The 27798-nt window shown below is 36.6% G+C and overlaps 1 protein-coding gene across 4 annotated transcripts in view; it reads right to left on the minus strand.

Annotated features, from left to right (window-relative positions):
- Positions 1-27798, minus strand: part of LOC5579032 (syndecan) — a 180835-nt gene that overhangs the window by 40354 nt on the left and 112683 nt on the right. For 2 of the 4 annotated variants that reach the window (XM_021840278.1, XM_021840280.1), the window contains exon 3: positions 8503-8830. In XM_021840278.1, coding sequence (XP_021695970.1) covers positions 8503-8830 — 328 coding nt within the window. The remainder of the gene's footprint in view (positions 1-8502; positions 8831-27798) is intronic. The other 2 variants (XM_021840279.1, XM_021840281.1) reach the window with 1 other exon arrangement.

Here is a 27798-nt window from a genome sequence, read left to right on the forward strand (position 1 = left end):
TTTGCAACAAACTTATAAATGCGATGTCAAAAATATAACAAATTTTGTTATAAATTTGTTACTAAAAATATAAAAAGTTGAGAACAAAGCCATCTTGATAACAAAATTTTATCAACTTCTGTTATTTTTAACAGCTGCTGATAGAAATGTGTTATAATCTTGTTATTTGGTTCTGGTTGGGTATAGGGATTATAATACGGAATTCCACTATCAGAAGTTCCTTTAGAGATTCCACCTGGAACTCCTCCAGGAATTACATATGTAGTTCTTCTGGAAATTACATCATGAGTTCTTTTTGGAATTTCATCTAGAGTCCCAAAAGGGATTTTATTAGCAGTTCCTGGTGGGATATCTTGAATCCCTCTAGGGATTCTACTACTCTGGATGGAATCAGAGTTCTTCTGGGGATTTCATTAGAAGTTCTTCTAGGGATTCCATCAAGATTTCCTCCAGGGATTCCACCAGAAGTTCCTTCAGGGATTCCACCTGGAATTCCTCTAGAGATTCCATCAGGGGGTCGTCTAGCAATTCCATCAGATGTTTCTCCGGGGATTTCATCAGGACTTCCATCAGAGAATCCACCTGAAATTCCTACAGAGGGTTTTATCAGGAGATCCACTAGGGATTCGATCAAGAGTTCCTTTAAAAATTCCAGCTAGAATTCCTCCAGGAAGTCTATCAAGAGTTCCTATAGGAGTCTAGGGATTCCATCAAGAGAACTCCGAGGGATTACATAAGGAGTTCCTTCTATGATTCCGTCATTAATATTTTCAGGAATTCCTCAGGATTCCATCAGGATTTCCTACAGGAGTTTCATCAGGAGTTCCTTTAGGGATTCTATCAGGAATACCTTTAGAGGCTTCCATCAGAGTTCTTCTGGGGATTTCATCAGGAGTTCTCCAAGGATTCCACCAAGAAAACATTCATAGATTCCACCAGCAATTGCTTTTGAGATTATATCAGGAATTCATAACGAGATTACATGAGGAATTCCTCGAAGAATTCCATCGAGGTTTCTTCTTGCGATATCAAGAGTAGATTCTCTAGGAATTCTATCAGGAGTTCCACAGAAATCTTATCAGACATTCATCCAGGAGTTTCATCAGGTGTTCCTAAAGGGATTACAACAGGAATTCCACTAGAGATTATATCAGAAGTTCCTACAGTGATTCCACCTGTAACTCCTCTAGGAATTACATAAGAAGTTCTTCTGGGATTATATCAAGAGTTCTTCTGGAAATTACATCATAAGTTCTTGTTGGGATTTTATCGGGAGTTCCAAAAGGGATTTCATTAGCAGTTCCTTTAGATACCCCATTATGAATTCATTAATATTAATATTCCTACTAAAATTTTCTCTAGAGATTCCATCCCGAGTTCTTCTGGAGATTTCATTAGGAGTTCTTCCAGAGATTCCATCAAGAATTCCTCCTGGGATTCCACCAGAAGTTCCTTCAGGGATTCCACCTGGAACTCCTCTAGAGATTCCATCAGATGTTACTCCGGGAATTTAATCAGGTCTTTCTTCAGAGAATCCACCTGGAATTCCACCAGAGGTTTCTATCAGGAGATCCACTAGGGATTCCATCAAGAGTTCCTATAAAAGTTCCACCTAGAATTCCTCCAGGGGTTCCATCAGGAGTTTCTATAGGGATTCTATCAGGAGTACTTTTAGGGCTTCCATCAGAGATTGTATCAGTAATTTCTAAAGAGGATTCATCAAAAGTTCCTACAAGAATTCCACCGGGTTTCTTCTTGGCATATCATACGGTTTTTGTCTAAGAATTCTATTAGGAGTTCCATCAGGAATCTTATCTGAAATTCATCCAATATTTTCATCAGGAGTTACCACAGGAACTCCTTCAGGAATTACAAAAGAAATTCTTCTGCGATTACATATGAAGTTCTCATGGAGATCACATCAGGAGTTCTTTTAAGGGGTTTCATCGTGAGTTCTACAAGGGATTTCATTAGCAGTTCCTTTAGATATTCCATCTGGCATTCCTAAAGGGATTTTATCAAAAGTTTATCTAGGTATTCCATCAGGAGTTACCATAAGTCTTTCCACAGGAGTTCTTCTAGAGATTTCATCAGAAGGTCCTCAATGAATTCTATCAGGAGTTCCTATAGGGATTCAATTGGGAATTTCTTCGGGGATTCCATCAGGAGTTCTTCCAGGGATTCCATTGGGAATTTTTCCAGGGATAGCATAAGCCTTTTCACAGGAGTTCTTCTAGGGATTTCATCAGGAGTTCTTCAAGGTATTTCGTCAGGAGTTCACCAAGGAAATTCATCAGGAGTTCCTATAGGGATTCCATCAGAAATTCCTTCAGAGATCTCACTGTAGCTGTTCAAAGAATTCCATCAGGAATTCCTTCAGAGATGGGAGTTCCTCCAAGGATGTAGTCATTCCTCTAGAGATTCCTTCAGGATTTCTAGTGATTCCATCAGGAATACCTCTAGGGATTACATCAGAAGATATTCCAAAGATTCAATCAAATTCTGCTAGGATTTTCCTTAAAGATTTCAACTAAAAATCCCCTTCAAGAATTTATGTAAGAATTCCACCAGAGGTTCTTCCATTTCATCTAGAATTCGCCCGGGAAATTCTCCAAGATTTCCATTAGAATATCCTCCAAGGATTTCAGCTGAAATCCTTCTTTCAGAAAATCCACCAATATTTTCCCGGTGGTTTTATCGGGAATGCGAAAAATCATGTAGAGGTTCTTCCAAAACAATCTGGAAAAAAAATCTCCATAGCGGAATATAAGCTGTTCTGCGAGGATCACATAACGAACTTCTTAAGGGATTCGACCACAATTTCCCAAAAAGATTCCATCAGTCATTCCTTTAGAGACTTCACCTGTTTCTCTAATAATTTCACCAGTAATTTTTGGAGAGAACAGTTTTTAAGGTGTTTCCCCAGGAGATCTTCCAAGATAAACACTGGAAATATCACCAGAGTTTCGCTAGAATTTCCACCAGATAATTCTATCAGAGTTTCGTTCGAGGTTCTACCAGAAAACACTTCAAAGGATTTCTCTTTTTAAAATTTATTCCAAATTTTCAGATTTTTTTCAGAGGATTACCCTCGAAGTATCCAAAAAGACCACAAGCTTTTTTTTCTGAAAAACCTCCGAGAGATGATCTACCAGGAATTCCGCGAAGAATTGAACTAGAAATTCGTACTCTCTCTACTTTATTCCATCAGGAAGCTTCTACAAAACTCCAAAAAACTATTCATCCAAAGAATTCACTGATATTTACTCAGAGGATTAAACAAAGCATTACTCAGAGTGCTTCCTGAAGAAACCTATGAAGATTTTTTGGAAATTTTCTTGAAAAAAAAATGGAGCAATTTCTTGGGAAATCCTTGGAGGAATCACAACATAAATCACTGGAGAAATTCTTGAAGAATTCCCTGGGTGAGTTTCCAAATATAGCTGCTGAAGAACTTTTAAAGCAATCCCTGGAGGAGTTCTAGAAGGATCCTCTAAAAGGTTTTGCTTGGTGAATTCCGTGGAAAAAATCCGTGCAAGAATTAATGGAAGGTATTGATGGATAAATTTCTTTTAAAACCTCGTAGGAATTTCAGGTAGATTCTTGAAATAATTCTAGAATAAATCCCAGGACGAATGCCTCGTAGAATTCTATCATTGATACCAGGAAGAATCTTTGAAGTAAACACTGGAGAAATTCATGAAAGAATATATTGAGATTCCCTAGAAGAATCCCCGAAGGATAACCTCGGGGAACCTCTCAGAATCTTGCAAGCGGAATCTCTAGAGAAATTCCTGGTGGAATCCCGTAGAAAAAGCTATGGTGCATCATTTGGCAGTATTTCTTGCGAAATCCTTGTAGGCTTCCTAGTGGAATCCTTGGAGAAATGTTTGGTGGAATCCCTGGAGAAATTTTTTGATGAATCCTTGAAGAAGTTTTGGGTATAATCACTGAAAGAATTCCTGAAGGAAATCTCTGCATGTATATCTGGAGATGGATCCTTGGAAGATTTTTGCTAGGTGGAATTCCTGGTTGGATTTTTTAGTGGAATTCCCGTAGTAGTTTCTTGGGAACTATATCTTAAGCAATCTCTTTGAGAAGTTCTAGAGAAATTCCAGGTGGAATCGTAGGAAAATAGTCATGAAATAATGTGTATAGGAATTCCTGAAGTTTCGCTGGAGGAATTCTTAAATAAATCGTCGGAGGATTTTTTGGTGGAATTCTTGAAGAAAGCTTTGGAAAAATCACTAAAAACTCTCTTGAGGAGTTTTTGGATAAATCCTCGGAGGAATCTGTAGCAACATTATTAGAAAGAATCGCAATAGAAGTTCATGGTTGAATTTCTGATGGAACTCCTGGGGGAATTTAAGGAGGATTCATCTGGCAAAGGCCTGGTGAAACCCTCGGGAAATTTCTGGTAATGCATATCTTGAGGAATCCCTGGACAATTTTTTCGACGAATTCGTGATGTGATTTCAGAGTAATGCGTGATAGCAACCCTATAACTAACTTCAAGAGGAATTCCTGAATGAATATTTGGAGGAATTCTTGGAAGCAACCTTGAAGTAAATCCTGAAGAATTGTTGAAGAAATCACTTGAAGAGTGATTCCTTATTCCTTATTCCTTACTCCTCGTTCCTCACTCTTCATTCCTTATTTCTCACTCCTCATTCCTCATTCCTCACTCCTCATCAATCATCACACCTCATTCTTCATTTTTCACTTCTCATTCTTCGTTCCTTACTCTTCATTCTCTACTCCTCATTCCTCATTTCTTACTACTCACTCTTATTTTTCACACTTCATTCCTCATTCTTCATTCGTCATTCCTCCATTCTCATTGTTCATTTCTCATTTTTCAATTCTCATTCCTCATTTATTTTTCCTTAACCCTCACTTTTCACTTCTCAATCATCACTCCTTATTCCTCACTTCTCGCCACACACTCAGCATTCCTCATTTCTCATTCCTAAATCCTCATTTCTCACTTCTTATTTCTCGCATTTCAATCCTCATTCCTCACTCTTCAATTCTCACGTCACACTGTTCACTCTTCATTCCTTACTCATCATTCTGCTTTCCTTACTCATCACTCCTAATTCCTCTTCTTCACTCAGTATTCCTTACTACTCATTCCTTATTCCTCATTCCTCACGCTTCACTTCTCACCCCTGATTTCTCACTGCTCACTCCTCATTCCTCATTGTTCACTTCTCACTCCTCATTCCTCACTTCTTCATTCCTTACTCATCATTCCTCATTGCTCACTCCTCACTCCTTACTCCCAACTCCTCGTTCCTCATTCACTCTCGGGGGAATTGCTTTATCCTCTCGGGGAATCATTTTACCTTCTCGGAGGAATTGCTTTATTCCTCACTCCTACCGATCCTACTGATCCTGCTTCATTGTAGTTTCCGGAGCGAGGGATTGGTACAAGCCAATCTAATGGCTAGATCAGCCGAATTCCACCAGGAGCAATTCCAGCACAACTTCATCGCTCGAAACACTTTACAAGACCGACGTGTCATTCGTCTCTTCCAGTTTGTTTAGTTTAGTTACTGGAACTATGTGCCCTTCTGCTTATTTGATATCTTCTATAGTATCCCTCTCAATCCCTATACTCATCTTTATCCATTTCCCCTACAGCCACAATATTTCCCCTACAGCCACAGCTATTATCTGCACAGAACAGTATCTTTTTTCAGATTTTTCGCTCATCTTAATGCCAGAAATCAATAAAAATCGTAAAAATAAAATTTCTCTCATTGAACGATGGATAACAAAATGACTTACTAAAAATTTGAATGGTTTTGGTTTGTCGTAAACAGTTCGTTTACAAATTGCAAAGGAGGCCATGGAGGCGACAAATAAACACAGGTTGTCTAAACGAACATCGATAAGCTTTTCAAACTACAGACAACTCTCCATAATTCGATATTGAAGGGACCATCGTGTTGGGGAGGTATCGAGTTACAGAACACAAAACCAGTTCACCTGTGATACAAGCGATAATCAAGTTAGCAATGAAATTCTATTCTTATTATGGTTCTCTAACTCAAACTATTTTTTAATTCAATTTACTCCAAATTTTGACGTCTGAAAAAAATGTTCATTTTACCAAAATGAACAACTTTGCCTTATGTGTCAAGTCTCTTAAACGTCACAGTAGAGAGTTAGATTGTGGCGCCATCTTCGCGCATGATTTTTGAACTACCCGTTTTTGTCAAAAAGGGCCATCTTGTTGTAACAAAAAACTTTTATTGAAGACAGCAAATGTCGGAAATGTATTTGGAGGTTTAGATTATGTCCTGCCAGATTACGTTCCTGACCCATAGTGTAACGAACATTCTTAAAAGAAACATTAATTGTTGATGGCCAATGGCTTTCTAAATTTTTGAAAACTTTACTTCAAATCCTACAACTTGGGTAAGAAGTAAAACAAAATTTCAAAGAGATATTTAAACTGACTAATACCTTTAAAAGTTTTCTGATATGGGTATCGTTTTGCTGTTGAATAATCAACTTATATTACTTTTTGTCTGAGTTATATTTTTTTTAATCTTGCATATAGTCCAAAAACACTAAACCGATCTTATGTACCACACAATCCTCATGAAATCTGATGAAATTTTGACAAGAGACTTCATTGTGGATGCCAGTCAAAATACGGGTGTGAACACTCTTTAAAAAAGTGGACAGGTCTAGCGTACATGAATCAATGATGAAATGTGTGGAAACAAGCGTGGTTCGAGCAGCAGCAGCAGCATGTTTGTGACCGTTTCAAAAATCAACTGCGCTCTGGTTAATATTTGAAGCGGAATGCGCTTTTTTTTTCTCATTCTCTCGTCGATGTTTACAATTACGAGCGCCAAAAGTCGGCACCCTCTGAATGAATGAAGCACGATGGGCGTGGGCGTGTATATGAGGTGGAAAACTAACGAAAGGATCGAATATGAATTTTTCAATCAAACAAAGAGCGATCGATGTGGAATGCGGACAAAAGCGTCGTGACACGATTCAGGAAAAGGTTTTTTTTTTTCGAAATTCCGGAGGCTGGAACTAAATTTAGCATCGTAAAGGTGATGAACGAGCATTGATTGTTTGTTCGGTCTGGTTGGCGATGGAATGCAGCTCAATGAGTGATGTGTGATGAAATGAATGAAAATCGGAAAACGGACGAAAAAGAGCTCATGCAAAAATACGCAACAACGAAAACAACGTATCAACGGATTGAAGAATGTTTTTCGCTCGAATAAAGATGAGACCGCAAAGAGACAAAGAAGAGTTACAAAGTTAACCGGAAGAAAGTAGGTCAGTGCAGTGCGCGATGAAACCGTATTCGTTTTGGTTAAAGAGTAGATAAACGTTCGATTCGGAAACATGTTTCAACAGTCATCTTCCACCCTAAGCTGTAAAATCATAGAGAGTCATACGGAGTCATGATCTTAGAAATAAAATCCTCAACCTCAAAATGATCCTAGGTATGCTACCGAAGGTGGGACGCGGGAAAGCCTCTTTCCAGGAGTGCAAACGTGACTGGAATTTAATATACTTCTTCAATTTGACACTAGGGTGGTTCAACATTCGGAATAGTTTGAAAAGCAATCTCCCATATCTTCTTTATTATCCTTACGATAAAAATAGTGTTCAATGATATTTTAAGCTTTTTCGGTATTTATTTTAAAATGATACAAAAACGATGATAGTACTAAATAAATGAAAATTGAATTTAGTACTTTACCATTTAATTACATTAAAGTTTGTATTCTTTGACAGATACGCGTATTTCAACATCAACAGTTAAGGTGAAGATGAATCGAAGCCAAACCTCAAATTTTCAAGAGCACAAATCTGGAGAACCAAACATCCGTTTAAGCTGAAAACCTAATCAATTGGTCACTAGCTGGTGGTAACCATTCGATTAAGTTTTCAACTCAAACGGGTGTTCCGTTCTCCAGATTTGTGCTCTTGAAAATTTGAGGTTTGGCTTCGATTCATCTTCATCTTAAGCCGTCATTAGTGTCGTATACTCGACTCCATAGTTATTTCCATATAAATCTTAATTGTATTCGGGCCACTTTTGATTACCACCGGAAATACAGAAACTAGTAGAGAAACTTAAAAGTATCCACTGGATACGAGTAACTGACACTGAAGAAGACTGCAAGTGGTAGTCGAAATACGCGTATCTGTCAAAGATAAGCATTTAGGAGCGGAATTACAAGGTACACGGTACTGCATCTACTTTTAAGTTTCTCTATTTGAGATTCTGCTCAGAGGATTCGAACATTCATTACAGAAACTATTTTTATTGTAAGGATAACGAGGAAGATATGATTCTTGAACTTGTTTTTAATTTTGAACCGCCCTACTTGACACGTTTGATCCCCTTCTAGGAATGGAAGAAGCCACCAGTCCCGATTCCCACCCCCTTCCTTAGTCCCTACACCTGGTTCCTTATACTTAAAAGATAAATAAAGAAAAAAGCCATGCAAAACTGACTATCTTCGTCGTCGGTCGGGCCCAGATCAATGGACGGTCTTTTGGTCTCAGTGTAGAGATCATCATCTTCATCGTCATCTTCGCGCCCGTCGAGCTCATGATCACCTGATCCGGCGTGGCCTCCGCCGCCGATGGAACCACCTGCTCCGCCGGATGAGCTTCTGTCCCCGCTGTCGCCCTTGGAGCTTCCGCCGCCGCCGAGGCCTATGTTCGAGATGCCGGTGTTGCTGTTGCTACGACTGGAACCTCGCGCGGACGAGTCCTCGTCATCGTCCCCGTACCCGGAGCCGGAAGATTCGTCGTCTTCCTTCTCTAGATCGTCGCGAATCTGTCGGAGAGAAAGTGGGAAAAAGATGTGGCTTAGCTAGTGGTTTATTTACATTTAAGAATTGGGGTAGTTTGTTTCACTGTTGTATCATATGGATGCAAAAAGTATTAAATTATTATCTCGAGATAATAAAAATTTGTTAGAAGGTCATAATTTCTATTTTTCATGAGATTTATGGGGGAGTAGGCAGAAGCTTAAGTGAGACAGAGGCTTTTATCGCATATACCTGTGTCCCTTGCTTCAACAATAGAATTTGTTAAAGTTTCAATATCTAGTTTTGTTTGTCAATATCTAGTTTTGTTTGTCAAGAGATGTTAACATCAAGATTACTATCGATATATGTTTCATATATATTCCAGTCGGCTCGAAAATATTTGAAAGTGGAGCTGATAGGATTGAGAATCGCATCATGAGATATTTGATATGTAACAAGAGCTGTGTTGTTATATTCAGCAAAATGGCTTTGGTGAGTGAATTTGACGGATAGCGCCGACAATTTTTGTTGCATAGGATTCATCGGATGAAGCACGGTTGTTGCACCATGGCCAGATTCTTTTCTCGAGCGCTCGCTCGGTAAAACAATAACAATTGTGATTGAACACTAAGAAAGCGAGTTCGAGTGCAACCCCGGTCGTGTTAAGTCGCATCGGCGCAATCGGTGCTCGCGGTTATTAATTAAAAAGGTGTCATATTACGCTCCCGGCCTACTGGCGAAAACGATTACTAGGCAAACGGACAAAGTGAACAACCTTAGTGAATAGCATATGCGAGTGCAAATTAAATTAAAATCAGCTGGCGATAACCGAGCCAGATGAACAACCTTAGTTTCCCCCGTTTAGGGGAAACCTCTGGCGGAGGTTCCAGAGAAAAAATTATGGTGATTGAAAGACAAGAGGAAGGCAAAAATCTTCATGGCGTGTCTCCAGTGCTAGTGGAGAAGACCATCCAAAGTTATTGTGGAACAGTCATTGCTGCAAAGAAGACCAAGGATGGAAAAATCTTCGTAACAGTGCGGAACGAGAGCCAAGCCAAAAACTTGGCTAAAATAAGCAAACTAGCTGATGAAATAACGGTCAAGGTATACGAGCACAAATCACTGAACTCGTGCAAAGTCGTCGTCTTTTTCCGTGATGTGAAAAATGATACAGACGCCGCTATTTTAACAATCGTAAAAGAACAAGGAATAACGGAAGTAAAACAAATTATAAAGGGCCCGGAGGACAACAAAACCCCCACCGGCATATTCATATTGACCGTGAAGGGAATCTGTCCTCCCAAGGAAATAAAACTAGGATATCTGTTACTGGAGACCCGGCCATGGTACCCGAACCCGCTAAGGTGCTTCATGTGCCTCAAGTTCGGACACACTAGCAAGGACTGCAATAGTGAAAAAAAATGTAGCAAGTGTGGTGAAGCATTCCACGATGAATGCAACAACGAAGCCAAATGTGTGAACTGTACAAAATGAGCATGGCGCTTTCGCCAAGGAGTGTCCAGTGCTTGCTAAGGAAAAACAAATCACAAAGCTAAAAATCGACAGGAACATTACCTTTTGGGAAGCCAGGAATATTGTTGAAGAAGGACTCAAAACCAAGTACTCAAACACCGTCAAAGCTTCGATCGACGAAGAAGTGAAAAGGCTTACAGAAGAAAACAGTGCTCAAAGTGCAAAAATCGATGAGTTAAACGAAGAAAAAAAGACATACGCTGAGACCCTGAAAAATGAACTGGAACTACAATTTGACGCAAAACTGAACCAATATAAAGAGGAGCTGAATAACTCCATTCAAGAAAAAGTTAAGAAAATGGAACAAATGGAGGAAAATATGCTAGCACTACAGAAAAGATGCGAACACCTCGCAACTTCGTACAAAGAAGAAAAACACCGAAGAAAGCAGGCTGAAAAAGAAGTTGAAAAACTTAAGGAGAACTGCATCAAACTGGAGCAAATGCTGAAACTTTACGGTTATAAGGGAGCCCCTAAATATACGAGGAGCCAAGAAAACACCATACAATCACCCCCCAGGAAGAAGCAAGGAATCACCGAAATGACACCGTGTGATCAAATAGAGTATATCCATTCAGACTCAGAGGAAACCGATGAAACAGTCAATCCAGGCTTATCAAAAACCAGCTGCAGAAGCAGGCGACCAAGGCAGCCAGGGCCGCAATCAGCCCTGTATGAAGGACGGACCAGATTACTATACTATACTATCCATTAAGTAAATAAACTCTGTAATCTTATACCCAAGACCTGAATGACCAAGCGGTTAAAAGGTCTCTAATAAACAAACAAACAAACAAACTAAGAAAGCAGTCACCGAATAACTAAAGTTTATGCATTAGGGGAAGTGGTGGTAAAATGAACACCGTGCCTTTTACCGAGAAAAAAAAAATTCGATGAATTTTAATCACGCACGGACGATCTAGAGCATAAATCTGAGTGTTCAAGTTGATACGTAGGTCAATTCAAGTGAAAATATCAACGAAAACTAAGATTTTAGAAAACCACGTTTGAAAATTAGAACTGACGTAACTCTCAGCTCGAAAGACTTGAGGTTTTTCAGTGAGGTGAATATCGTTATGATATGATGTCAAATCTGATACCTTTAGAATTCTTTTAGAATGGGTTACAATCATTAACGGATGTATTTTCGGTGGAGCAATAAAAATTTTCAGAAATATTTGGTTTGCTCACGTTTTTTTGCATGGTGTTCGTTTTTACCACCAACCGCTGTTCATTTTACCCACATAGTGCAAGTAAAATGAACATTTGCATCGCTTTTTGATAGCGATAAAAATATGTGAAAATTTAGCGATTTTCGTCTCTATTTTTGATGTTGTGCGATAGAAGTATACAAATTTCCCGTTTTTCTATCAGAAACAAGATGAATTCCTTAAGGTGTTCATTTTACCCTATTGATCATTTTCTATTCTTCTGAGTAGTGTTTGATCTTTTTTGCTCCTGCGAGGGCGGGCGATGAGGACAGGATTAAACATGTCGCGTGTCGGACGAGTAAAGTGAAAAAGTACCGCGTTCGATTAGTTCTTTTTGATCCTTCGACCTTGACGCTTGCTCCTGGGCAGTGCGTCAAGAAAGCCCGAGAAGTCGTCTGTTGTTATCCCTCTCGGGTCGCGCGCCTATTTTCTCTGAGTGCTTTTATATAGCCGAGCAAACGAGTGAAGCTGAAAGTGGATTGCTGCTCAGTCAAGGATGACGGATGAGCTCGTTTCATGTTACTATTTCTAATCTATAAAATATGAATGACGGCACATTTAATCGTTACAACGGTGGGACGTAAACATGATTTTTCAACAAACTATGAATGGTTCGTCACTGTGAGTAACGTCATAAAATATGATTCATGAATTATTAATGTTTGACATTTTTTTAACCCTTTCTTTCCCACAGCTTTGTTTGACAATTTAACTATCAAAATGGCGTTATTAAAAAAAGTGCTTGAACAAAAGTTGTTCCAAATAAGTTATATTATTCAAGACCACAATAAAAAAATTGATTGTTTTTCAATAGTTAGTTGATTGTTTTCCAACAGTTTGACCCTTAGGTCACTAATTTCGATGTTTGATAAGACAAATGAGCGTATAAATTTATTCCAATTATTATTGAGCTACTCGTACCAATTCGGTTTAGCCCGCGTTCATTGAAAATCGGTGGATCACCTGTGCTACCATGGGAAAGAGAGGGTTAAACGCTCCTTTCTTTTTACCTTTATTTTTGTAATTAAAAAAACTTTGGTTGGTTCGACACTACAAGTTTAGACTTGCGAAATGTTCACTTTATTCAACAAACTTTGGATGGTTCGCCACTGTAAGTGTCGACATAAGAATAAGAGTGTCAGGAATGTTACATTTAGGTATTTGTTCAACAACTTTGAATGGTTCGTCACCTCAAGTGTCGGCAAAATTTTCCTCACATAGAAATTGTTCATATCAAATGAATATATTATACAGTGGGATTCCGTTTTTGGCACGCTCCGTTTTTGGCACCCCCCCCCCCCCGATTTTGGCAACAAAATGGATCCGTTTTTTGGCAACATTTTTCAATATCAATAAAATTTGTATTTTTCTGTAAATATTATTGTGTCGATTGTTTTAGTCATTTGAAAAGCAATCCAGCTTCACGCTTACCGCATTCCAGAGTTCAATTTTCGCCGATATTTCTCTAAATGTCATCAACTTTTAGGAGCACCGTATGCGCTTTTTTAATTCTAGATGACCGTATAGTCGCAACGTTTCATGAAGTCATTGATCTTTATGAGTATCTACTAGTATCAACTAGAGTTTCAACATATTTTCTCAGACATTCACGCTTTATGACCAGCCTACTTGAGTATGCCGGTAGACAATTGTATTTAGTAAAAGTCAGTTTATTTCAGATTTGGAACAGATTTTCTCAACAAACCAACAATGACATAAGAGAAACAAAAAAATAAAAAATCACACAGAGTTTTCTTCTACAATTTCGTTTCGCCATTTCAGCACACTGTTTTTTAAATGTAGAATTACATGCATTGCTTATGTAGAACATACCAAAACAAAAGAAGTAAATCACTTTTTTAAGAAACGATCCAATATTTACTTCCAGTATTACTCAAGCTAGAGTATACTACGTGCAATATCAAGATTTAATTCATAATAATAATAAATCTCACGATTCCTTGTAAATTCCCAAGATTTCTGAGGCATTTTGAATATTTTTGTTAAGATCCTGGGGATTCTGTACAGGTTCTCAGCGGAATGTGGAGATTGCTAGTGGCACTCTGGAAAGTCCTTATGAACTTTTGCGAATTTCGGACGGAAACTTGAGAATTTTCAGCAATATCGCAGCGGAATCTTGAAAGCGCTTAAACTTACATCTTCAAAATTCTTAGCAAGCTCTTAAGTAGATGTGAATTCTTATCTGGCTCCTAAGTAAGATCCGAGCAAGATACTGTGGATTCCGAGCAAGCTAGTTTAGAACACAAATGGGTTCTATACCATTTAGTAATAATTTTCAGAGGAATTTTTCATCCATATTTAAAAGACAATATACACCGTCTTAAACCAAAGGCTGCACTTATATTATACAACGGACACACGGAACAACCATTCATTGAAGATGAAGAATTTTTGTTTGACAAAAAGATTCCTCCAACAGGGGCGAACTTCACACAAAATCGAACCTGCACTCCGTAGTACAATACACCTTAACGATTGACGCCACTAACCTCACGGCTACGAAGCCCACATTTCTATGGAAAAATCTATTGAAGGCATAGTCAATATAATGTTTCAAAAATATAATAGTTTTTTATTGGTACAGCAAATAATTTCAGTTTTTTTTGTGTGCTCTTTGACTGTAGTCAATCATTTGATATCAGATGCCTTACTATGCAAGTAATTAAATTCAAAATAATCATTTACAAATTATCGAATATTGTCAAATATGACGCTTGGGATTAAAATAGAAACCAACTACCGAAAAGCTTAACATTACATATACCTTGCAATTGGATTAAATGGACAAATTGATGTGAAGTTTTGCGAAAAAGTCACACGTCTTCTCAGTTTAAGTTTTTTCTTAGGGGGGGTCTGTAGCCTTGAGGTTACGCTTCCGCTTCATAAGCGGAAGGTCATGGGTTCGATTCCCAGCGCCTCCACAAAAAAAAACCGTCCAGCCACCAGAAGACGCCTCACGGAGTACATCCATCCTCCGTCAGTATCAGATGGTGACTGAGACAAACTGACCCTCTTCGCAGGCAGCTAGCCTCACTATTAGCTGAGCTCTCTCCTACCTGCTCGGTGTGAGAGTAAAAGAGTAGGAGAGAGTGAAACTAGATGTAAATATAGATAAGTTGAAAAATAGATCTGTATCTGATAAAGCAGCTACAGATCAACTGAGTCCGGCACAGTAGTGGCCACGAGCACTAAGTACCTTAAAAAAAAAGTTTTTTTTTTTCAAGTTTATTTAATTAGAATCATTCAGTTTTGTAACACCTAGAACTTTTTTTGTAATTTGTAATTTGAGGAATTGTTCAGTTCTTGAACAAAGGACACTTATGTGATTATTGTTTTTACTTGACCTAGGTATACAAATAGTATACATGAAGTTCAAATCATTGAAGATGTTTCTGCTTTGAAAAGTGTGTAGAACGCCTGTCAAAATAAAAATGACGAATCTTCAGATTTATAACATAGTCCTATCCTACGAAAATCTACTTCTACCGTTCGGAAGTCTTGGCTGTCATTTGGTTCCATAATTATGATGGAACAACGTCAAAATGATATTTTTGAAATTAAAAAAATGGGTTCCGATTTTGGCACGGTTCCGTTTTCGGCAACTGAAAATTTCGACTTTGTTGCCAAAAACGGAATCCCACTGTATTTACATATAAGCATGTTTATATCTCACAAATAATTATTTATCATGGTCTAATCGCTTATCAAAGTGGATCCTGTGACCCAACGATCCTCCCCATTAACAAACATCCCTTCCAGTAGCCTTTGTGGAGATGCAGAGGCAAACACGGTCTCCAAATAGCAAAGGTTACACACTAACATTCCTTCCATCAATCCCACCTGACTGCAAGGACGTGGCCGGCGCCGTTATTGACCCTATATGAATAGAGGCACTGAATTATGCACACTGAAGAAGATTATGGCCAATCCCAGCCGAACTGCTAGTTGATTATTTATGCATTTTCACTGACTTCGGTCAATCACGGAATAGCAACCATAACTATGTGTAGTCAGTCTAAGCTAAGCTATTGATTTTTTTCTATTCTTCTTTCATGTACTCTGGAATTCTTTCGGAAGTTCATCTGAGATAATAAATTGAATCACTTTAGGATTCTTCAAGAAATTTCACAGCTCTCTAGAGTTTTACAGGAAATCCTCCTGAGATTCTTCGGAAAATCTCACTGAGATTCTTTGGGAATTATTCCGGGAAAGCTTCGGTGATTTATCTTGTAATTTCTTTATGATATTACCTAAAATGTTTCAGAATATCTTCCAAGAATCCCTGTGAAATTCTTCCGAAAAACTCTTCTGGGATTCTTCCTGAAACCTCTAGGAAATTCCTCTTAGTTCATTCCGGAACATTTATCTGAAATTATTATAGTTATCTTTCTGATCGCTCTGTGATTCTTCCGAAAATCATTCTTCACTTTGATTATCTCGGAAATTCCTCTTGGATTTTATGATAATCCTTCTGGTTTTTTTTTTCGTAAAATATCACTGGAATTCAGCTGATTTTGATGTTGAATTTTCTATGAATGTTTTCCAGAAGGATCTGGGATTCTTCTGAATATCTTTTGAGGATTATTTCAGAAAGCTTTCGAGGTTTCTCGCAAAAACACCTCAGCATTTCTTCCGGAAATCCATCCGAGATTATCATATTAAACCCTCTGATTTTTTTTCCAGAAATTCATCAGTATTTTTTTCGTGAATGTCTAAGGGTTTTTTTTTATATCCCTATTAGATTCTCTCAGAACTATTCCAATTCTTCTGGGATTCTCCCGGAAATCCGTCTGAAATTTCAGGGTGGCCAGTGAAAAGTCAATTTCAAATTCCCGGTTTTCTCCCGGTTTTTTCCCGGTATTTCAAAAATATTCCCGGTTTAATGCTTAGAAACATTATTGCGATATTTTTACCATTTCAAACGACTTTTAAGTTGGTACGAGTTTTTTTGGTCATAAACCAAAGCATTTCTATTATTCTGCTAAGTTCCAGTATGATCTATGAAACGATATTTTACGACAATCATTTTAAGTAATCGTGGAATTTGTTATTAAAAAGTTAAGAGATAAAAAAAGTTTGACCCTTGTTTATATGATGGGATCGAGTCAATCTTTGAATGAATCATAGTTTAAATTTTAAACAATCACAGATTTGGTAAATATAAAAAACGAATTTATTAATTGTTCAACATTTCGTTCCATGGTCATCAGCATAGATTTTTTTGTTATGTTTTATCCCCACAAATCTAGAACATTTTCTCAGGGCAATTATTTCTTATAAAAAATAACAGTCATAATTCTGAGATGAATTAGTATTTTATACTATTTTTACCAAGCCCAAACAAGAAGCGAATGGCAAAGCTTCAATGAATATCATAAGTTGTAAACGCATTTAATTTGATCTTAGTGAACTCCAAAGTTGCTTAGAGAAATTTGTAACATCCAAACATTGTAGTTTTTAACATAAAATGCATCATGAAACTATATGGAAAACTTTTCGCAAGATGTTATTTAATTAAAGGTTTGTAATTTACTGGCCAATTATTTACTGGATTAGAGCAAGTGGTAACACTTGTATAAAGAATATGTTCTTGTTTTTATTGACTAACTTAGGGTTCGAATTCAGAAGCTTTTGTAAAGATCCACTAAAATATAGATCGTGCTGATTAAAACATTATTTGGTATGCAAAATTTTCCCGGTGCTAATAGAAATTCCCGTATATTTCCCGATTTTCTCCCGGTGATTCGGAATTCCCGGCTTTTTCCCGGTTTTCCCGATTTCCCGGTGCGCAGGTCACCCTGTAAATTATAGTAATATACCTTTTCTCTCACTGTCAGATTATTCCGTTCAAATTCCTGGGATTCTTCTAGAAAACCCTATGCAATACTACCGGAAATCATGTTAAAATTCTTCCAGATATCTCTTGGGGATTTATTTGACAATATTTCTTATGGAAATCCAAAAAAAAAATTAACAAAATTTCTAGGGATTTTTTTTTTCAAGAATTTAGACATCCTTCCGAAAACTCCTCAGAAATTGTTTGAAGATTCTCTTGGCCTTCTTCTACAAATCCTTCTTTGATTCTAACGAAAATCCTAAGATTTTCTAGATATCTTGCTGAGAAAATTTTGAAATTCTGATTTATTAGCAATTTCCATTTTTGCTTTTTTTAGTTAATCTTCAGAAAATCACTCTTGAATTTAATTGTAAATCCCTTAAAAACAGCTTCCGGACAGCCCTCTGGGAATCTTAAAAAATACCACTGATATCATTACTGAATTCTTTCTAATACTCTTATAATATTTAGTCTGAAATAGTTTCAAAAATTCCGTCTGAAATTCTTCCCCAAATCTTTCTGGAGTTCTTCCGAATATCTCTCTGGAATTATTCCGGAAAAATTCAGGTATTCTTTCGGATGTCTTAGTGAATTCTTCCAAACACCCTGAGAATTTCCTGAAAATCTTATAATGATTCTTCCGAAATAATTTCTCGGATTCTTTTGGATATCATAATGAAATAATCCAAAAATGCATTTGCAATTCTTCCATAAATCCTCATAGGATTCTCTCGGATTTTCACGGAAATCCTTAAGTAATTCTTCCAGAAATCCTCTCAAATTTTATTCAGAAATCTCTCTGTGATTCTTTTGCAAATCATCCTAAGATCCAAAAGAAATGCTCAGAAGGATTTCCAGAAGAATTTCAGAAAGATTTTCGAAAAAGTCCTAAAATTATTGCCTGAGGAATCTTTATAATATTTTTGGAAGAATACCAAAACGATTCACGGTAGAATCAAAGGAAAACTTCTGGTAGCATCGTTGAATGATCTGGATGATATGGTATTTCCGGATAAATCTCAGAGGCTTTACGGAAGGGCAGAAATAATTCCCGAAAAAAAAACCCGGGTGAATCGTTAAAAGATATAATGAAGCCTTCCGGCAAGATTTCTGGAAGAAATCCAGGAGTTTTCCGGAAAAAAAAATCCGAAAAAATCTTATGGAGATACTCGATAGAATAATCACATGAAGATTTCTTGAAAAATCCAGGAGGAATGCTCTAAGAGGGAAACAGCCTAGAAGTAATTCCGAAAGAACTTATGGAAGAATCTTCGAATAAAATCTAGTAAGAAGTATTCAGAGGATCCTCAGAAAGATTTCCGAAAGAATCCCATAAGGTTTCCGAAAAATTAATGCATTCTCATTGAGACAGAGCCTGCCTCTCAGCTTAGAGCCCTTATGAGCACTTCCACAGATATTAACTGCAGTGTTGTGAAAAACTCTATTTCTCATAACTCACGCTTGAGATTTTTCATGCGTGAGTTGTCAACCACGCAACTCAGCAGTCAAAAAAATCATGGATGAGTTGGCTCGCCTTTTTGACTCATTGTCTCGTATTTCCACAGTTTACTCACTCACGGCAATAATTTCTTGTTAGTCTGGTAGAATTATAGTAATCCTTTCTAATGTAAACAACAACATTCGAGTTTCACGAGTTTTTTACGGGTTTTGCGACTGAATCATGTTTTACGGTTTGAGTTGATTGAGTGATTTTGCATCAAAATCTCAAGCGTGAGATTTGCAAAGCAGATCCCTAATGAGTTTGCTCTCACGGGAGAGCGTATTGATTGAGATTTGAGTGTGAGTCTATCAACACTGATTAACTGAGAGCTTTCTTTGCCAATTTTGCCTTTTTTGCATTCGTACATCGTGTGGCAGGTACGATGATACTATATGCCCAGGAAAGTCAAAGAAATTTCCATTACGAAAAGATCCTGAACCGACCGGGAATCGAACCCAGACACCTTCAGCATGGCTTTGCTTTGTAGCCGCGGACTCTAACCACTCGGCTAAGGAAGGCCCCGAAAGATATTCGGAAGAATTCTAATAGGATTTTCGGATAAGTCTCAGAAGTATTAAAAGGATATGGACGAAAAAATTGCAGAGGTATTTTAAAATAATTCCCAGAATGATTTTCGACAGTATCTTCGAAAGACATTCGAAAGTATTCCAAAAGGATTTCGAGAAACGTCTCAGATGATTCTCGTTAGAATCCAGAGGCATTCCCGTTAGAATCCCAGGAGTATTGCCGGAATAATCTTAGAAAAAATTACGGAAGAATCTCAGAGTTCAGAAGAATTCCAGAAGAAGTTCTAATGAAGCCCTAGGAAATCTTTGGAAGAATCATCTAAAAATATCCAGTAGAATTGCATCAGGATTTCCAGTTGTAATTTCCATAATATTTCCAAAAAAAGTTATAAGAACTGAATTTCCAGGATTTTAAAAGAAATCTTGAGGAGATACACACAATAATCACAAAGGGATTGCTGCAAGAATCTGGTTGGTTTGACTTTATTAACGAGATTTTTAGCCCTGGGCTAGTTCATCTCGGGACCAACGGCTTTACTTCCCTTCCGAAGGAAGTCGTCACTATAACTATTTACGTCATAAGTGACTATGTCGGGGATGGGATTCGATCCCAGGTCCTCGGCGTGAGAGGCGAGTGTTCTAACCACTACACCAGGTCCGTCCCCCCTGCAAGAATCTTAAAAATATGTTCAGAAGAATCACAGAGGGATGTCCAGAAGATTCCTAAAAGTTTTTCTGGTATAGCTTTCTATTTGTTCTATAAAATTCTTTGGAAGAATCCCAGAGCGATATCTTCAAGAATACTGGAATTTCCAGAAGAACAAAGGGATATATTGGAAATAGTCCCAAGATTTCCAGAACAAAAGAGTTTGGTGAAATTCAAGAATAATTTAATGTCTAGGAAATTTCCCTAAGGATTCTAGAGCAATTTCCTGAACAACAGTTAAGGATGTTTTCTAATAATATGTATAACAATGTTATGTTTCATTTCAATTTCTTATTCAATCTATATTCAATCTATATTCAGGTAAATCATGCGCAAAATTCAACACAAATCGAAGATTATCGAGCACAATTTTCTTTTTTTTTTTTTCGACTCATTTTGGATAGAATTCGTCCTAAGATTAAATTCTTATTGCGATTGAAATTTGACTTACCACATTGAACTTGTTTTTCCACTGTGTTTGCTAAAATTCCCATGTTGCTGTTCTAATTTCTTCTCATATATAATACAATATTCATGTGATAATATGATTCATTTTTTAAGAGCACGTTCGTTTCGTAAATCGCCCCCTCTTCTGGATAGTGCTTCCCGGCGTATGCTCACCCATTTTCACCGGTACATCTTATTTTTATTATTCTTGAGTGAGAACTTTGCACGCCTCCACTTTCGGAACAAGTTTAATGCATAATTTAGTGGCTGCTGTTTTCTAGGCGTTTTGGAAGCGACGTGAGAATTTTTGCTTCGTTGCATCTTCTTGAGAGCAAGTATCATACCGGCAGCTACTTGTATCTACAAACTATGCTGGGACGAGCGAAAACAGCAACGAACTACGGCGGGGTTGAAAACATATTTTTCCAGAAGCAGCGGCAATAACTGAATATTTCAAGCGATGGCATTCCACCAGCAAAACAGGCATCGGTGGCTCGCAAAATAATGGGGTCAGCAGCAGCAACAGCGGGAAGTATTGCTTCTTTCGGTTGATTAAACCTGGAACAACGCATGAAAATGGAGGAAACCCCCTCAGGAAGCTTCTTGGGGAAACCGCGTAATGGATCACGGCCTCGTGAGTGATGATAAACAATGGACGTGATTCATAAATTTTTGCCTGTTTCTGCTGAGTATATTATTGCGAAAGAAAATGCTTACCTTCCCGATCAGGAATGAATTACTCGCATCCTTGCATAGCATATTTTAGTATTGAATCAGTATTATATGTTACATCCTAATTTGGTATGCTAATGGTATTGAAATATTTGTGTAAAACAATCATCAATATCTTAAACTATTATCATTTTTCTTTGAAAATCAATCATGTATTATTTGGGTATTGCAATACCTGTTCTAAGTCTGGTATTTATTGCTTAAAGTATTTTACGTCTTATGCAGAGCATAGGGTCTAGGATTATTCAGAAAATAAAAACTGGAAATTATATCTGGTATTGAACACATTGATTTTGTATTCTGTAGCAACATGCTCCTTCTCGGGTTACGAGGCTCCCGAATCGGAACGGATCTGAGTTGTGGGCCGGTTTTTCCTTCCGAAAGGATACGGGAGGTTCATTTAAAGTAAGCGATGAAACCCGTACAACGAGAAACGTAAAGCTCTTCGTGCATACGGGCACTCCGGTTTATGTATTATTCATAATTAGGGGCTCCTTCGTTAATGGAAAAATTATTAAGTTTTCAGTGCTCGCGCCCTGCAAACTGTTTGGCTAGGCTTGGTGTTGCTTTCGTTCTTGATTACAATGTTGTAGACGTCGAGGGTCAGAGAGCAAAGTTTTCATTGTCGTTCAGAACAATCAGCACGAATCTGAAAAACTTTGCAGAAATGGAGGGTTTAAGAACAAAACTTATGTTTTGTTATTCTCAGACACATCGAATTATCGTCAGTTTACTGAGTTTAGGTCATACGAATTTGTAAAATGTATGTTTAAATCTGTTTTTCCCTGAATTTTCTTTTAACAATTTTGATTTCATCTGAGCACCTACGCTGTCAAAAAAAAAGCAAATTGTCCCAGTATCCTCTTAGAAACTCATTTAGTTTTTTGAAGATTTTCTTAGTTTCATAGAAGCTTGTCTTGATTATCTTTATAAACCGTGTGGAAACCTTTTGGAATGTAAATTATGATTGAACAATATTTTAATCATTGTAAATTCCTCGAGAGTACATGGAAACCCCTACGGAGTTTAAAAGTCCACTGAGAAATTTGCCTAAACTCTCGTAAATTTGTTCTCTAGGTCCTCTGAGTGTATATTTCATTCGTAACGAACGACTTTTCACCTTTATGTTCAAAATATCCCTACTACGTCGAAACGTTCTACAATCAAGAGAATTTTCCCGATAAGTGGCGCTAGTGACAATTTTTCTCCAATTGTCTGTATCTCAAGATCCTAATCAGCTAGATGATTGGTGTCTTCGGCAAAGCTATTCAGTAGATCAAGGGCTATCTGGCGGTGAAGATTGAAAATTCATCCACTAGGTGGCATTTGGGGATTTTTTTTATTACCGTACGGGTTTGGGCCGAAGGGTCTCAGATTTTCAGGAAACTTTTTCCACAGGCAGGGCTCATGGATATATGAATAAAAAAAATTGAGAAAAATTCAGGGTCGCCTATTTTTCCGGAAAACTCAGGTGGAATTTTTTTGTTTTCCCTTGACACTACTTACTTTGAAAAATCATAACTCAAGAACGAAGCATCGTAGAAACAAAGTTTTTATATGAAAATTTAAGCAAATTTTCTCAAAAACCCAACAAAAATTTGAACTGGAAAAAGTTTTTCACAAAAATTTTCCACCGTTGGGAAAATTCGTAAAGAAAAGCCGGAAAAACTATGCTCGAACTCGTGGAAAATTTTCAAAAAAATATTTTCGAGAAGGTAATTTTATAAGCTTTAATCACTGAAGTTTTTGGAATGCACTTTTTTTTCGTTTTTGAGTTATGGCCAATTTTGTGAAAAATGTCCAGATGTGCCATATAAGACTTTTCTTTGAAAAATCATAACTCAAGAACGAAACATTGTAGAAACAAAGTTTTTATATGAAAATTTAAGTAAATTTTCTCAGAAATCAAAAAAAAAATATGAACTGGAAAAAGTTTTCCACAAATTTTCCACCGTTGGGGGAATTCATAAAGAAAAGCTGGAAAATCTATGCCCGAACTCGCGGAAATTTTTTAATAAAATATTTTTAAGAAAGAAACTTTATAAACTTCAATTCTGGTAACTTTTACGATGTACTTTTTTTTAGTTCCTGATCTATGAAATTTTTGAAATGGAATCAGTTTCCCAGGACATTTTTCACTGTTTATGAAAACAAATAATGAAAACCCGATTAGCTATTCCAGCTTTCAAACAAAGTATATTTGAAAAAAAAAAACGATCAATAAGATCCAATCCTACAATATTTTTCAATACGCTCATTTTTCGTTCCTAAAACATGATAAAATATTGCTAGGATGAGCTGTTTGAACCATATATTTACAAATTTATAAGTTCATAAACAAAATTTCTTAAGAACGAAACTACAAAGAAACAAAGTTTTCTTCAATCAGAATGTAGGCAATTTTTTTCCTATTAGGTAACTACAAAATTGACAGTTAAATAAACGGGTAGACAATATGACAAATAGGTATTTACCAATTCAAGTTTAAAGCGTTGAAATAGCTTGAGAATCATAAGTTTACCAAAAACTAACAAAGAGCAGTGAGAAAGTGCAAGTGTTGTCTATCAGCTGTATATTCCTCGTTATTAATTTTTGGAAAGTGAAAAAAGTTTTCCCGAAGCTGTTGAAATGGACAAAGTTCAATATTACGAATACAATTCTTTATGCTGTAACCCCTTCGGACTGGACGGCCACAAATCAGTAAGGACAAATCTACGATCGACCAACCAAGGCCTCATCAGTAAGCTTCATTCGAATGGAGTTCGGTGGATTACGGAAAAGATGAAAATTTGCGTGAAGTGCTCCATTACCGGTGACCAGAAGGCTATCATAACGGATCTTCCAGAAGCAATGGCGTTTGAGGAACAAGTTTCACCACTATCTTCGTTGGCGTCGCCAAAGGAAACTCCTTCCTCGGGTGAGTCAGTTGGTTCTATAAATAATGTACAAAAAATACAAAAGCTTGCTAAATTCTTGAAAATTTCTTTTCAAGTAAAATCTTCACGTTTGGATGCTTCTAGTAGTAACTGTCGCAATGCTTCTATGGACGAAATGTTCAATCAAATTTTGAGTAAAATAAAGACTTGGTTTCCGCCTAATACTGTCGATGTTACAGAGGATTTTAATTCCGTTTTATTAAATTTGAACTCAGCTGTTACAAAAGCCGAACCTGACAAGCAAATTGAACTTCTAAAATTACTTCCTAGGAATTGGTCATATGCCAAAGTTAAAGCTCATTTTGACGTGTCTCAACACGTTATAACTGAATCAAAAAAATACAATTTAGGGATTCAACCACTTTCAAAAGTAGGACGACCCTCGCATGGATCAGATGTCCAAGACATAGTTTCAAATTTTTACCTAAGAGATGATATCAGTCGGCCATTTCCTGGCTTGAAAGATACCATATCTATTAAGTTACCCAATGGAGTGCGCCAAAATGTTCAAAAACGCCTTTTGCTTGACCCTTCGGATACTTTATATAAACAATATTTGGAAACCTGTAAGAGTGAACAGGAATCTGTCTCATTCACATCGTTCTGGAAACTTAACCCAAAACAATGTGTTTATACAAAGGATTCATCGGCCATGAATGTTTGTGTTTGCATGATACATGAGAATATGAAATTCATGGTTGATGCATTGAAAAAAACTTATTGCTTTGAAGTTCATAATACAGAAAAAAAACTTAACACCTTTTTGACTAGTCAAATTATATGTCCAGATAGTACAGATGATTGTTACTTGAGGTCCTGTGAGGATTGTAAATTAAAGAAATTAGATTTTGTTGCCAATCGCTTAGATGAAAACAACGTTGAAGAAGTTAAGTATTGTTTTTGGATTGTTTCTACTCGTTGTGAAATTATCAACAAAGAGGAAAATGTAAATGATTTTATAGAAAACTTGAAAAATCTCTCAGAGAAGTTTCTTGTGCATCAATTCAAAGTAGATAAACAAATTAAATTTATAAGAGCTAAAAAGGAATCACTAGTTGAAAACAAAAAAATAATGTGCCAGATGGATTTCGCGGAAAATTATTCGTGCGTGATACAAGATTCCATTCAAAGCCATTACTTTGTACAACCTCAAGTAATAATACATCCATTTGTAATTTATTACAAAGACAAATCTTCGATCAATGTCTTAAATTTTGTTGTAATTGCTGACATAAAAAAGCATAACACGACATCAGTTTATGCTTTTCAAACAAAACTTATTTCAAGATTGAAAAATAAATTTCCTGAGCTTGAAAAAATCATTTATACTTCTGATGGTTGCGGAGAGCAGTACAAAAATAAATCAAATTTCAAAAATGTATGCAACCATGAAAATGATTTTAAAATTAGAGCAGAATGGCACTTTTTCCCAACCTCACATGGAAAAGGTCCATGTGATGGTATCGGTGGCAATATTAAGCGAATGGCTAGAGATGCTAGTATTAGAAAGTCAGCGGAAATTAATAACGCCAAACAATTTTTTGACTGGGCTGTGTCGCAAAAGGTGAAAGACCAATTTAAAAAAGATTGGGAATTCATCTATGCAACTGAAAATGACTATTCAGAGGCTGAAAAATTACTTCAGGAGAGATTTTCTAACCTTGTTCCAATTCCGGGAACAAAAAAATATCATTCATTTATTCCAAAAGAAAAACGAAGCATTTTTGCGAGTGAATCCTCAGATGCACATGAAAACCAAGAAAATACAGCATGCTTTGTTCTTAATACTACAAAGAAACGAAAATCTTCTGGTGGTAGCAACCAAAGGCAATCTTCCCGGTTGAAAAAATAGATAATTTTAAGATAAAATGTAAGTTATGTACTGAATAATTGAATAAATGAAATTAAAGAAAAATATATAAAGAATATTTTTTGTTCCATAGAAAAGAAAGAATACCTTGGAATGGAAAATAAACAGTTTTTTCAGCTTTGCTTGACGGTGTAATGTTTCATGAAAAATATAATTCAATCCGACTTATACTTCATTAAAACCAATCCCATATAGTTTCTTTCAGATCTTTTAGAAAATTTGTAATTGCTTTGATAAAAAAAAAACCTTGTTTTTCTGATGCTTCGATTGAAATATGGGTTTTCAAAGAAAAGGCTAATATGGTCATTTTTCACTAAATTGACCATAACTCAGGAACCAAAAATACATCCTACATCCTAAAAGTTACTAGAATTGAAGTTTATAAAGTTTCCTTCTCAAAAATATTTTATTAAAAATTTTCCGCGAGTTCGGGCATAGATTTTCCAGCTTTTCTTTATGAATTTCCCTAACGGTGGAAAATTTTGTGGAAAACTTTTTCCAGTTCATATTTTTTTTGGATTTCTGAGAAAATTTGCTTAAATTTTCATATAAAAACTTTGTTTCTACAATGTTTCGTTCTTGAGTTATGATTTTTCAAAGAAAAGTCTTATATGGCACATCTGGACATTTTGCACAAAATTGGCCATAACTCAAAAACGAAAAAAAGAGCATTCCAAAAATTTCAGTGATTAAAGCTTATAAAATTACCTTCTCGAAAATATTTTTTTGAAAATTTTCCACGAGTTCGGGCATAGTTTTTGCGCATATCATAGGTATCCTTTTCATAACAAAATTCACGCTAATATTTGAAAAATAAACTGCTAAAGCCAAAGTCGTTTAGTACTAATACGAAACCGTATGGTTATCTCCCTAACTTCTAGTCAGAATAAATCTCAAAATGTTAAGTATTCGGGTTAGTGGCGAATGGCGAATTCGGGGTAACAGCATTGAAGGTTATGGAATTCGGAGTAATGGTACATTCGTTGAAATGGAATTTGGAGTCATGGCATTCGGGGTAATGGCATTCGGAGTAATGGATAGAATCCAATATTTTATCGACAGTATAACAAAAAAGAATAGCCTGTGGTCTGAAGAGAGTAAAACATCCTATGGGAATATTAATAATATGTACCACACTCGAAAGTTGTATGATTTGCAAATTTATTCGATCATTCTTCATTGACCCACATCTTTCAAACTTTCTTAGTACAGTTGTTTCTCAATTTTATCACTGCTCATTTTAATATCGCTTCATTATGTAGCTCTCGATTTTAGCACGATTTACTGTTCAATTTTATCGTTCCAGAATAGTTGTATGAAGTTCAGACATTTACATTGACAGGGTGGCCACCAAATATCCATTTTGAAATTCCCGCTTTTTTCCCGGTTTTCCCGGTAATTTTTTTTAAATTTTCCCGGTTTTTAATTGAGGGGCCTTAACGCAAAATGGTGACCCTTTGGCCGGGTTTTTAATTGCATATGCCAAACAAATTTACTGATTTTTTCATCCAATAGGAAAAACAATATTATTCGTAGAAGATTGGCTCCCGTACAATTAGTATGAAACAAAAAAACTTTAAGTCGATTTTTTCAAAACTGAGTTTTTGTCACTTACACCTTTTTGCTTCTAATCCCCCCAATTGTGCCAATAGGACAGTTTCTACTCTTGGTACT

The sequence above is a fragment of the Aedes aegypti genome, chromosome 2 (genome assembly GCF_002204515.2).
Source record: "Aedes aegypti strain LVP_AGWG chromosome 2, AaegL5.0 Primary Assembly, whole genome shotgun sequence".
NCBI lineage: Eukaryota > Metazoa > Arthropoda > Insecta > Diptera > Culicidae > Aedes > Aedes aegypti.